At 38.9% G+C, this 14,192-nt stretch overlaps 2 protein-coding genes across 2 annotated transcripts in view; both read right to left on the bottom strand.

Annotated features, from left to right (window-relative positions):
* LOC121309439 (lipoxygenase homology domain-containing protein 1-like) overlaps positions 1 to 3,369 on the bottom strand; it is a 32,347-nt gene extending 28,978 nt beyond the window's left edge. The window contains exons 1-4 of the mRNA XM_041242367.1: positions 2,985 to 3,369; positions 2,060 to 2,092; positions 1,569 to 1,735; positions 193 to 412 (exon numbers count right to left, since the gene is read on the bottom strand). Coding sequence (XP_041098301.1) covers positions 193 to 412; positions 1,569 to 1,735; positions 2,060 to 2,092; positions 2,985 to 3,369 — 805 coding nt within the window. The remainder of the gene's footprint in view (positions 1 to 192; positions 413 to 1,568; positions 1,736 to 2,059; positions 2,093 to 2,984) is intronic.
* Positions 3,370 to 6,330: 2,961 nt separating this feature from the next.
* LOC121309431 (lipoxygenase homology domain-containing protein 1-like) overlaps positions 6,331 to 14,192 on the bottom strand; it is a 38,775-nt gene continuing 30,913 nt past the window's right edge. Inside the window, exons 25-30 of the mRNA XM_041242357.1 lie at positions 10,387 to 10,606; positions 8,946 to 9,100; positions 8,017 to 8,095; positions 7,200 to 7,281; positions 7,022 to 7,107; positions 6,331 to 6,425 (exon numbers count right to left, since the gene is read on the bottom strand). Of these exons, the coding sequence (XP_041098291.1) occupies positions 6,331 to 6,425; positions 7,022 to 7,107; positions 7,200 to 7,281; positions 8,017 to 8,095; positions 8,946 to 9,100; positions 10,387 to 10,606 (717 nt within the window). The remainder of the gene's footprint in view (positions 6,426 to 7,021; positions 7,108 to 7,199; positions 7,282 to 8,016; positions 8,096 to 8,945; positions 9,101 to 10,386; positions 10,607 to 14,192) is intronic.

Raw genomic sequence — 14,192 nt, 5'->3', positions numbered from 1 at the left:
CAACACTTGGACGTTGAAAGTAGACCGCAAAGTATTTTGACAGCTCTCCCGCTGTTATTATTTTAATAGCTGTTATTTTAGTGTCTTTTTTTGTTGCTACAGTTTTCAATAGGGAGTATTAGGATAATTTCTACTGCTGTTGCAAAAAGAATTCCCAATTATTATTTCCCCAGTGCTTTTTGCAATTCTTACCCTGTAGAGGTTTTCGGCCCTCGGTCAAAAGAGGGAATTCTTTTACCATTACAGTGTCTTCCAAGCTCAGCGAGAGCCAACAATTACAGTCAAAGTTCAGTTCCTTTCCTGTGTGGAGCTCTTCCATGTGAATAGACTTAAAATGCCAGCCCTCAAAGCCTGTCAGCTCATCACAGCTGACCCGAATCTTGTACACATCTCCAACATCTCCAGCATCAACCTAAAAATGGGATCATGAGGAAAAGTTTTCAGCTAAATTAAATGAAAAGAAAATGCACTCTTACAGCCAAGGCTGCAAGCACACATTTCCCTTTTAGTTACTTGTCTGCAAATAATCATAGTTTAGTTAATGCTTGAAATAAACTCTTGGAATAATTTTAACCCGACTTCCACTGAGTTTAAATTGTCTGATGCTAAGGGTAAATGCATCTTCTCTGTTGTTAACGTACAGAAAATGTGGCTGTAAGTGAGCTTTTCAAAAGTATACATTGCAGACTATCTGCATGTCCCAGTCTGATCACAGGCATTTTTAAACCACAAAAACAACGTGTCCTAAAATCAGGTTTTGAGCAAACCAGACTATTCACAAGCCTGTATTATTGTATCCTGGTTTTTCAGAATGGTTTACAAAGTGTTCACAAAAATGTTGAACTCTGCATTATGGGAACTTCAAAACTGTGTATATGACAACTCAAAATGTGTCATAGGATTTGTAGTCCCAAAACAGCACTAAAATACCTTGCAATACAGAGGTCCTAACATTGATGCTAGTTCATACATTTCTCAATATCCTTTACACTCAGCTGTTTGAATTAGGATAATTCACTTAATTCAAATTATTCTTCCCTGGAGGGGCTCCAAAATAATTCACACAAACAGGAAATTTATGTTAAATGAATTTGTATTATAAGAAGTAATTTAAAATAAATGACTGCTACATTTGGCTCGGAACATGTAGACAATTTGTAGTATCAGGAAATATGTTTAATCCAAGTTTGTTTTAATGAGAACAGACTAATAGGAAAGCATTTAAGAGGGTTATATTAAAATAAGCATTCTGTGTCCCTAGATATGTGGTTCATCACCTTTGTCTAACACTGCTTTGTGATTTATCTACTTTATTTCTTACTAGTAATATAATAAAGTACCTACAAAAGGACCTAATGAATCAGTTTACTCAAATGCAAGTTTAGAAACAGGCTCCTAAAAAAGTGTAATAATGCCTACCATTTTATATTATACTTCTAGTATATTTTTATTTCTCTGCAAGCCACGGAATATTTGAATTTACCAGAGTGGAAGCTTTGGGCTCAGCAGGTGATTTCAGCAAAAGCAAAACTTGAATAATAGTCACCCCATATATTTTTACATCTTACCAAAAACTCATCCCTTGCTCCCGGAAGAAAACTGACAAATGCAGGATTGTTAGATGAAAGAATGATGTCATTGCTTTTGCCCTCTGACCCATAGATTACAATGGTAGCTTTTATTTCCTTAGGCACTGGCGAGTCTTTAGAAGTTTTCACAAGAATCTTCCATTTCCCTTCAAAAAGATGTAGATTGTCATATAAACATATAACGAGTGGGTAAATATCTGGTATACATACAAATACACACACATACACATTATATATATATATATATATATATATATATATATATATATATATATATATATATATATATATATATATTAGATCTGCAGAAATAACATAACTCTAATTAATACAGGTATACAGAATCTCCATTTCATCATAAAAACAAATTAAGAGAATTTAATATTTCCCCCAAATTTCCCAGAAACTAAGTTAAATGTTCCTCAGGTCATTTTTTAAAAATGAATTTAGCATCTTGTAGCTTTCCTTACCTTTTTGGGGATCTTCTTTTGGAGCCTGATAACCTGTGAGATAAAATATGATGAGTTAGGGTTACTTTATATAAATATGGTTCCCTTTCAATTTGAAGACGACCACCAAAACATTACTTATGGGATATTATTGCCTATTGGTAGGTATTCACTGAGCTCTTTATATCAGAGTTGCCAAAAGGCCCCTTCCTGGCGAGACGTCCTCAGTCCCGCTTACCGAGGGATTAAATCCGTCATCCCACGGAAGCCATTTCTCTTTTTGCCTCTCAAGATGGTAAGGTAAGACCTCTGTGTTGAACTGGGAGTGTTTTGAAAAAGAGCTTTTCCTAGTCGACTACAGTTCCCCTGCATTCATACTGAAAGCTGGCTTGCCGCTTTCGTGGAATCAGCAGCTCTAAACCAAGCCTCTTTTTTCTTTTCTCCTTTCTTCAGCAGCCTGCTCACAACCTCATCAGCGTTCATAATTTTCATTCCCCTTAAGTTTTTACTGGAGAACGGCATCTCATAGCTGTCAATCTCAGCCTTTCATTTTCTGTGTTTTTCTGATGATAAGTGTTGGTCTATTGTTGACTTTTGAGTGTGGTCCAAAGATAACTTGCAAGTTGTGCAAAATAAATTATACGCATCGGTGTGGATATTGTTGCGTGTGTTCGCTTAATGAAATGCTTTTTGATTGCAATGTCTTTGACTCCATGTTTAGATCTCTCAGATTTTTATTTTAACAAAAAAATGTATTCAATTACCATTTATACTCATCCTAATTAGCTGTTATTGTTATAATTAGTAAAAGCATAATGTGTTGATTTCTTAATTGTGAATCTGATTACTATAACTGGAGTGGCTGCAGGGACATCTAGGAGACAGCAGTTGAATTTAAATTGAAAAAAACAGGTCACGTAAAATGCAGAACCTTACATGTAGCAACCTCGGTGCTCGGTCCTTCCTGAGAAGGAGGAAGGAGGGGAGCCTGAGCTCTCTGCTGCGGTGGAGCCTTGTTCCGAGATGGCCTCCGAAGCTAGTGTGCCACCGCTCTCGAGCTCTACGGCTACATTGATGAGACGCATTGCAAACGTTTTGCAGGTCCCCTGGACGACAGCAGCCGAGCCATGCCGGTACCTGTTCCGGACGCAGGCCATGGCTCCCTGCCCACAGCCCTTCCCAGCTTTCTCCGATTTCATGGAGCAGGTGACCTCCTCTTGGGATCGTCCAGTCTTGGCACCAAGCAGGCTGAAGCAAGCGTCACAGCCTGCTTCTTTAGAAGGCGCAGAGAAGCTGGGCCTGGCAGGTTTTCCCCCAGTTGATTCCACCATTGCAGCCTTGGTCAAGGCTAAGCCAGTGGGAGGGGGGTTACCTAAAGACCCTGTGTGCCTGAACCAGCAGTGTAGGGTTATGGAGACACACCTGAAGAGTGCATATGCAGCAGAAGCACACACACATGACGGGCATACTGACTGCCTATATGAACGGCATACTAAGAGAAACCCCGCTTAGAGAGCCGGTGGCCACCGAGTTACACCTCCTGTCAGGCACGCTGCTCCAGGTCTCCGGCCTTCAAGGGCCAGCCGAAGGCCGGAGCCTGACAAGCCTGGTAGTAGCTCGTAGACAGCTGTGGCAGTGGAGGACACCCTACAGCGCTCCCTCCGAGAATGCAAGGTGCCTTGGCAAGTTGCCACACTACCCCCTCCCAAGCCGTTGGCAATCTCCCCAGGCTCACACTATTACCAGGACGGTTCTGTTTCCCAGGGCTCTGCAGGGTGACTTAAGGCATCGCCTACAGGCCACAGCGGCAGCAGTCAACCGGGTCCTCCCGCAAGGTAGGGGAAATGCAGGGTGTGGTGCGTCCACACAGTAGCGTTTCAGAAGGCAATTCCAGGGCCGTCACCCTAGGCAACCACTTCAAAGGACTCTGCCCAACCTCAGCAGCCCCAGCAGGGTCCCTAAAGGCATTGTGATCTCAGACTCATCCGTTCCCTGAACACCAGTTGCAATACTGGAACGCTTGCGTCTCGGGCACCTGGGTGCTCGCATTACAGTTCCGCTTGGAGCCTCCTCCCTTTCGAGGGGTCACAAATTCATCTGTGACAGACCCTCTTCAGGTCTCGGTACTTCAGAAAGAAGTGGCTGCCTTGCTGAGCAAACAAGCCATTCACCTTGTAGACCCCACCTGCTATGGAGAGGGGTTCTACTCGAGATATTTTCTGTTATCCAAGGACAGAGGATTTTGCCCCATCCTTGACCTGAGCCTCCTCAATGAGATTTTGAAGGAGAGGAGGTTCCAAATGCTGGCTCACCGTCACATTCTCCAGTCCGTCCAGCCGGGTGACTAGTTTACCAGCATGGACTTACTTGACACGTACTTTCACATTCCCATTCGTCCTGAGCACAGAAAGTACCTCTGCTTCGCCTTTCAGGGAAGCGTTTATGAGTTTTCCGTGGTGCCATTTTTCCACTCATTAGCCCCTTGTATGTTTTCAAAGTGTGTAGACATTATCCTGGCCCCCTTGCAGTTGCAGGGGATCAGAGTAATAAACAATTTCGACAACTGATTTGTCCCAGTCGCGAGAGGGAGCAGTGGCCCACACGACAATTGTGATAGAGCATCTGGCAAGGCTGGACCTCACCATCAACGAAGAGTTGGCTTACAACGGTGCAGTGAACAACATACTTGGGGCTCCGGCTGGACTCCAGTATGATGTGCGCATACCTGTCGGATGACAAAGCAGCAGCTATTCGAGGCTGTTTTGACAGGTTTCAGAGGTTACCTTGGTGTTGTGCCAAAAACTATTGGGTCTGATGGCCGCAGCTGTATCAGTCATCGAGCTGGGTTTACTATACAAGCGCCTGCTGCAAACGTGGTGCATTGTGTTTCATTTCCATCCTGACAGTGTCTCACTTGTGCTCGGCAGCCCTGCGCTGGTGGAGGATGACCTCTCACCTACGCGAAGGTGTGCAGATGGGAGTAGTGTTGAACTGTCAAGTGTTGACGATGGACGCCTCTAACTTGGGTTGGGATGCCGTCTGGGAAGGCAGAGGAGTCCGCGGCACCTGGTCAGACCGTTACACGTCCCTGCACAGAAACATGGTGGAGTTGCAGGCTGTTTTATTTGCCCTCCAGCACTTCTTACCGGCGCTGCAAGGAACACATGTGTTGGTCCAGATGGACAACACAGCGGTGGTGGCGTATGTCAACCACCAGGGTGGCCTACCGTACCCGGGGTTGCATCGCATTGCCTTCCGGCTTTTGATGTGGGCTCAAAGAACCTGCTGTCCCTATGGGCGACGCATCTGCTTGGAGTGGCAAACTGGGCAACAGGGAGGGTGTGCATCCTTCACTAGGTCGTTATATGCTTACATATCTCTTATAAACTTCTAAGTCTCTTATCCTATGCCAGTTATCTTGCAGTTCCTGTAAGAACTGCTCGATGCTGGTAGGTCACTTTCTACACTGAAGATATATTTCACAGCTATTTCTGCGTGCCATGCCCTAGTAGACTCGATATCTCCAGGTGCGCATTTCTTGGCAACTCAGTTTCTTAAAAGTGCTCACTGGTTAAGCTCCCCCAAATGGGGTCGTTCTCCCCAAATGGAGCCTTGATACTGGAGGCTCCCACGAAGGCCTTGTTTGAGCCCATACTCCCCATGGAGTTGAAGTATCTGTTTATGAAGACAGCCTTCCTCTTGACTATCACCTCCGCAAAGCGGGTCAGTGAGCTACAGGCGCTGTCATGCCTATTTGACAGCGTATGCATATTTGGGACGATGGCTGCAGGGTGTCACTGCGTACAAAGGTGATCACAGCCTTCCAGATGAACTAGTCTGTGGAGCTGGAGTATTTTCATCCACTCCCTGTTCTCTTCAGAGCATGATAGGAGACTTCCTCTGCTCGGTGCGGCCGTTGAGGTGCTACATGGATAGGACAAGAGCCCAGCATCATTCTGACCAGCTCTTTGGCTGTCATGGGATATTGATCCTAGGATAGCCTCTCTTGAAGCAGCAACTGTCGCACTGGATTATAGACACAGTCTCGACTGCATATGATAGTTCCGGCTTGTTCCCACCTGGGAGGGTAGCCGCTCATTCTACCAGAGGGTTGGCTACATCTTGGGCCCTCTTCAACAGGGTCTCGCTATTCGATATCTGTAATTCAGCTAGCTGGGATATGCCGCATAACTTCTCCAGGTTCTATCGCCTTAATTGCTTAATTGATCCTTCCTTGCCTTCATTAGGCACAAGGGTCATTGAGGTTGCACGCTTGCACCGCTAACCTTGGGTTATACGGTTCTGGTGCATCCCTCATATGCTGCCATTCCTTTTCCCTTGCGATGGCTCTGGTATACTTTCCCATTAATTATGTTTTCGTGGTCATCTTCGAAGTGAAAGGGAATGTTAGCTTACTTACTGTAACCCAGGTTTCCTGAAAGAGAAGACACCACCAACCAGTGAGGTCGCATCGGTCGCCTCACAGGTTCGATGCATAAAGAGAAATGGCTTCCACTGGATCACCGGTTTAATCTCTCGGTAGGTGGGACTGGGGCCTATCGGCAGCTCTGAAACCATGAGCTCAGTAAATACCTACCAATAGGCAGGCATATCCCATAAGTAATGTTTTGGTGGTAGTCTTCTCTTTCAATGAATCAGGGTTACGGTTAGCAACCTAACATTTGTTTTTTTCAAAAGTCTGATATTTACACCATGTGAAACCTTGTCATATTGTATATATATATATATATATATATATATATATATATATATATATATATATATATATATATATATATATATATATATGCCAAAGGTGTATTAAACAAACTGAAACATTGGGAAGTTGGCTCTTTTAATATATATTCTTATTAAAGAGACCTTTGTACAAGATGCAATAGAGAAATAGAGAGCAGTGTTCTGTATTATTTTATTAGCAAGCAGATATTATGTTTAAGTTTGAAAGTACTATACACACAGTACAATGGTAAGATAAAGTTCTCAATAACTTGCCTTCTACAAATAACTCTCTCTCAGTCTTTCCATCATCCTGGTACTCATCCAGCCATCTAAAAAAACAGGTTTGACCATTGAAATTGTAGGAAACAAAATTCTCAACCACAGAAGCTATAATAGTATTTGTCAAAGAGGAGTACAGTACCTGTTGCAGAGAAACACACTTTCATGTTCTCTGGTCTGGTCTTCAAACTTGATGATGACTTTTTCCAGGAACCATCCGTTACCTTAAGAAGATATACTTTGGTAAGGTAAAGGGTTAAACAAATATTCTCAGTACACTGTGCCATCACTGCTGGTACACACAAGGGACTGAGTGGGGTGTGGGAACTTAACTGACCTTGGCTGGAACACTGCTGACACAGAGAAACTAGCAAAAACAAGGTTTAGCTTCACATGCACATTTAAGCAACATATGTAAGACAGGCATTTGAGAGTGCATTTGAGAAGCATTCAAGATCCTCCATGAACACACACTAGCACCTTGTCCGATGCCCTCCCAGAGATTAGGTAACTAATTATTGCTTCATTTCTGCTAATAACTATAAGCCTCATTATTGTGTTTAAGGATAATGATTAAGCTGTATAAGAGAAACTTGATTATTGGAATCAAGAATTCAAGATTCAAGAGAAAATGATTGCACAAATATATTTTCAAATCACTAAAGTTTAAATTCTTGTGATGAGTTAAAAATGATTATACATTGATCTGTAGCATTAGATGTCCTTGTTTGCATTTTAAAAGCCATACCTACAGGTTTTCATATTTGCTGTGTGATATACAAATGGAAACTGTAGACGTCCTTGTTTAGGTGTGACCAAGTAAATGAATAAGAACCTGAGTATTAATGTCTTCAGCACTATAGCATTTGAAAAAGAGAACATTTCAATTTAAGTTTCTTTTTATAAAGCTAACAAGTGATAACATACTAATACAAGTAATTATTGATAGAGCACAATACCTGGACCAGTTCCACTGTGCTCGACCACCACCTTTCTCAGTTCTGCCAGAGATACAGCCTCAATGCTGAAAACGTCAACCTTATCAAAACAAGCACACCATATTATTCCTCCATGACACACCGTTGGAAACAATCCAACAACTGTTAATAAACAGTATGCTAGATAACATTCGCACATCAGTCTCACAGTTGACGCTGAATCAAAGGACATAGCTTGCAAAATAAAATAAAAAACAAACACCAGCTTTCGATTAAATGATAGTCACACATCTCAAAGCTCTGTGATCATTAAAGGCAGGATCAATTGCAAACAGTCCTATTTGGTTAGATCAAATAAATAAACGCCCATCTTTATAATTCCATTCAGGGTGTTTCTCTTTTTCCTCATTTATTACAGAAATTGTTTTAAATAATATCAAAATGTAATTTACAACTGACAGCTTCAACATTGTAAAACTAAAATAACTATTTCACATGCAGTTCATTTGAATCTATGAAAAAATGAAAGCAACTTCAGTCAGGGAGGAAAGAAATGTTTATTTTGTGATAGCACTTTACAGTAAGTGGTGGGAATGTATATATATTCTTAACAAAAATATAATTTCTTGAAGTAATCATTTTGCTTGTTCATATAAACGGTCTTAATCCAAACCTTACAAACACATATCATGAAGGGTTACTAAAGGGTTAATGGCATCATCCCCATTCATAAATACATTACACAGGCTCTAAGCTGGAAAAGAAAAATGTATATTTCTGGCAATAAACAATTCAAACCTGGATCTGTTTTTATTTTGATTCATCATCAATGACGTGTTAATTGAATCAGAATAAAACCAACTCCACATTTGCTTTTACAATACTGTACATATTGTAAATGTTTTTTCATGGCATAAAGTGAATTAGCCAAAAATACTGTGAAGCCTTACCTGTCCTTGCTGAAAGCTGAGTTTTTGATTCACTGATTTGTGCAGTTTCCTTTTACCAGTGTCCCCCCTTGACCCAAAGATGTTAATATAAACAGCAGAGTCTGTGTCAGCTCCTGGCCTGGACCCAGTGTAAATGTAAACCTGATACACCAGCACTGTTTAACAAAACAAGAACATTCTTGTCCATTTGTATGGATGTTATCAGATTGAAACTAAAACTGAAAATGTACAGATTAATCTATTTAAATGTCACAAACAACAACATACAAACATTAACTGTCAGGTATTGTGAATCACAGTCGTCATTCCATTCAAGTTAGAATAAAGGATGAAGGAAAACTACTGTGACTACCTATGCGGTACCAAACTTCATGGGAAATCTAGGCTATTGCCACAGCTAGTCAAGAGATATACAAACAAAGGAGCAGCCCAGTAAAGGTGTAATGTAAAAGTGTAAGTTAAACAAGACACATTTTTCTATTCATGTTACGACTTGTTATTTTCAATTTGTTTAATCAAACAATTTATTATCAAAAAACAAAATCACATGGGATTGGATACTTGACCATTATTAGCCCACTAGGCCATGCTGTCTTCTCATGTTTCTACTAATTTTATATATGCAAACTTGGCTAAGGGTCACAAATTTAGATTCTGTGACAGATTTATTATTGAGAGCAATGAACTACAAGAATGAATACTATAATGTTGCAAATAGCAAATTAGCTATCTCAGGTTCTACATTGAAGAGATGGAAAAGGTTTAAAATGGAAATACTGTAACAAACTGGTTTTGCCTGTATTGCAGAGTAATGCAAGGGCTATAAACTGATTGACCTTACACACATAAAACCCAGCAGCAGATGCTGAATAATACAGAGCATGTCATGAGTTATTGAAATGACAGCTTTCTTCATCATTAAAGTTTATAGACCACAGAATTTCCAGAGTTAGAGCTGTGAGTACTAACAAGGCTCCTGAGTGAAATAATAAAACATGAATGGATTTTTCCATCATTCTCATTCTGTTATGGAATTGGATTATGTTCCTGAGAAAGGGTAAATAAATCTAGTCTTAAAGTTGTTTGGGCAATGCACATCTAAACTATACAAACAAGTCAAGTGTTGTATACAGTATATCCAGTGCCCAGTTGTAAGTCAACTGGACAGTGGATATGTTATGACTTACAGGACATAAACTATGTGATATGGGATGAGTGGCACTGTTAGCCTGGGGTGTTGTAAATTACAGTTAATAAAGGATAACCCAGGGCAATAATCCTAGAGATGCCAACTAAGGACCATATGGTACCCTGAGTAACACTTGTAGACCTTTTGTTCACTCTTAACAAGTAAAGATTATTTATATGTAATCATTTAGAGAATAATATTTTTCATAATGATGCAATATGACACATTGTTTGTACAGCAATAATATTTTACCTGGTAAAGACTTCTTGTTTGTCTGATGAACAGCCAGTTCCTTCCATACATCTCCAGCATCTTTATCTTCAGCCAGCCATTGCTTCACAGGAAGGGACATCTCTTTTTGTGTGGTCAGTTCATGTAGAATCACCTCCTCTAAGTACCAACCAGGGTCTTCTCCACTGTTGTCATGGCCAATACGTAATTTGTACAACTCCCCTAGGTCCTTCAAATTAATCTGTGTACACAGCAAGCACAGTTTAACAATAAAACTCTTGAAAAAATCCTAGCACCAAAACAAAATAATTTACTTTATCAAACTTAAAGATCTAAGTATTGTAAATCTGATATACTGTACAGTAACATGAACTATCGTATTCTGCAAGGTCAGCTAATCTAGTTGGACTTTTTTTTGTTACAATATCTGTTGCTTTAAAAATTAGGTTTAATTTCTCTCCAGAGTACACAATTAATTCATGTTCCACATCTAAATTTTGTTACATTACTTAACCCATTCCTCCCCAAGAACTTATGGGATAGGTCTGTCTTTAAATCATGTATTGGAAATCCCATGTTCATGTTACTTAATGAGACACAAACAACTTGCTTAAGAGACTTAAGTTATAGTATGTTAGTTTCAGGTCTGTAAAATTACTTAGTTGTGTTCTCTTTCTGTAACTAAAGACTGCAGTAAAATGTTTCAAAAAGACCTTAAACGAATAGTCTACAGTAGAATGGCAATGCAGTGGTTCTACAAATAAAGTGTTCTGTAATAAAGGGACAATGGAAACAATAAGACAGCTGCAATACTATGAGCAACACAATACATGTTCCTATTTTTGGACAATGATGGTATCAAAATGTTACTGTATGAACCAATAATCATCTATAACTTAAATGAGGTAAACCTTTAGGAAGGCAAGCAGACAAATGTTTAGGCAAATTCTGTTTACACACTGGCAATCCACTGCATTTTTATTAGACATTACCATATCAAGACCATTGTGAAGTATCTGTTTCAAATCCATTGTGTTGCCCTTGCTGGTAATGTGTGGTCTACTAACGGTTCTGCTTGGGTTTCCATTTCAAACCCTCCTGTATATACTTTAAATCTTAACGTTACACTTACACTGTCTTATGTAGAGTATCTGTATGTGCTGTCAATGTTAATATAAACAGCCTCGAGACTGTATTCCCCTAGCTGCAGTTTTATTTTCAATAAACAATTATTTATTGTATTGTGTCTGACACACATTTAATGATAAGTCTGATTTGATATTGAATTTTTGTGAGATAGTTAATTGTACTATGCGTATTGTATTTATATTGACTGAATAAAACAATTTGTTTCATACAAAAAACTGTAATTGAAAAATAATGGTAGCAACATTGAAATGGTGAAGTTTTTGGCTTGTGCAAAACTGCATCTCACACCACCACATACCACCCCCCCCTTATTTTACATTGCCATCCAAACAGTTATTAATTACTGGGTCATTCCACCAGCTTCTGACACATTTGGGAGAGGTCTGTGACACGATGCCAAATTAAATTAGTGGCCTACTGCTGTAATGCATCCTTCCCACATCACAAATATATTGTTGAAAAAATGGGGAACCTTATGTGGACTGTCCATCCATCTACATTGTGTACACAGAAACCGCCTTGATTTTTAGCAATCTGTACCAAACATTTATCAAAAACTCCCAGCCTCCAATAGGCATTTCAGATTGTATTTGGCAATAACTGCAATTGACTGTATACAAATATGCCTTCACTGGCTTTGTTATAGTTTAACAACATTGTCAACATTGTGTGATGATGCTGAGAAGATAGCAGATAAGTTGACATGACACATTTTGCCATTATTATTCACCCAGCACATTGATAAGTTCCTCATACTTAAATACTGATGGCTTTTCTGTAATACTGATAGCTATAATTTACACTTTTGAATCGCTATCTGGACGGATTGAAAATACTGAAGACATTCCGCTGACAGCAAGACCTGTGTTTTTTGGGCTGGTGCACACTATTTTTGAACTCTTTGTTTTGCACTTGGATTGTACCCTAAAGCATGCAACGTTTTTAAAATTGCACACAAACTGTAATGTTTCTTTAGATGTTCATCAGCAATCATATATATATTTTTTGCTTGATTATTGTCTGTAACTTTGTGGCTCTTGGGTTTGACTAATTTGTACAACTGTCAGGACAACGTTTTCACTAGCATTATCTTCATCAATCCTGCCAACTCAATTTGCCAGAAGCAAAGCCTTAAAACAAGACAATATATTTGTATCACTAACATACAAGAAAAAAGTATTGAGATAACATCCTGCCATAAAACGCTTGGTCTCTATTAAACACCAGGTTTCTGTCATTGCGATTAAAGTTGAGCAAGATGAGGAGCTTGCGCATAACGAACTGTTAATAAGTGACAGCGATGACCGTGACTCTCAGGGTTAATAAATAACAATAATAATAATAATAATAGAAAATGTAATTTAAGGAAGGCCTACATGTAATCCATATTTGTTGAATGCAGTTATTACGTAATTAAAAGTTTTGATATTTCTAAGCGTGCTGAAAGTAGGCCAGACACTTACTTCTTGGTGTATTTTAACATTTTGTTGTATTAACAATGATTAAACAATACATTACTTTTACTAACGATACACATTGCTTTTATTGTTAATTTTAAAAAAACATTTTAGAAGTTTGTATTATTATTATTATTATTATTATTATTATTATTATTATTATTATTATTATTATTAATAATGGTAGATCTAATCGTGTTTTTAAATACAAATTTGTACTTCTGCTTGTTCATTTTCCAATGTTTTGCATTCTGTATCCTTGTTAACCAGTGCATATAAAAATAGTAATAATTCATTTGCATTATACTTGAGGGTGTACAATACAGTAGAATTTTGCTATAAAACAAAAACAAAATTGTTACTTAGTTCCCACTGACATACAACCTTTAAACAAAGTTGCTGGAATGTTTAAATTGAGTTACGATGTTGCTACAAGGCTGTGTGTTAGCGGCTTCTCAATGACCGCATGGAGCATGTGAAGCTAGAGATCTAATATAAACACCAGTCTCCAATGCTGTCAGGATCTGCCAACAAATATTGTAAATAAATGCCAGAGGCGTTTAATTGAAGTTTTACAGTAATAATAATAATAATAATAATAATAATATAATAATAATAATAATAATAATAATAAAATGGTGTGAATTTGGTTATTAATGTAATCATCTATTCACATACATTTTTATAACCAGGATACTGTACAAATAAATATTAGCAGATGAGATCACTGCACACAGAAGTAAATATTTTCTGCACTCGGATTTGCTGGAAAATGATCTATCTAATAAAACCTATCATGCAAATTATTTGCTTTGTTTTGTTTTCATAGTCAACACAACCTGCAAGCAAATAAATGTCTGGTAATATCTGGTCTAACTCACCACTCAAGTTTCACTTGTAATGACTTCTCTTTAGTTATGTGTTAAGGTCTAATTACACTGGGTGTGGCAGCAGAAAGCAGTAAACGGTAAACAATGTGGTTTTTCATATTAGCCAAAGTTCTTGTATTTCCCTAACTGCCCCATTACCAACCAAAGAGTCCTCTGTATGCCCAGTAATGACCTTTGTGTCAGGACTTAACTATTACATCAGTTACATCAAGCAGAGAGACAAAAATCAGTAGTGCTGGCAATGTTTTAGTATAACTATTTCCGAGAGAAGCAATGTTACTTCACACATATGGGTGCAAAAAAAAGGAAAGTGAAAAATAGAAATGTGTTT

The sequence above is a fragment of the Polyodon spathula genome, chromosome 3, assembly GCF_017654505.1.
Source record: "Polyodon spathula isolate WHYD16114869_AA chromosome 3, ASM1765450v1, whole genome shotgun sequence".
Lineage (NCBI taxonomy): Eukaryota > Metazoa > Chordata > Actinopteri > Acipenseriformes > Polyodontidae > Polyodon > Polyodon spathula.
The sequence above is the reverse complement of the archived record's forward strand: the minus strand, read 5'-3'. Positions and strand labels throughout refer to the sequence as shown.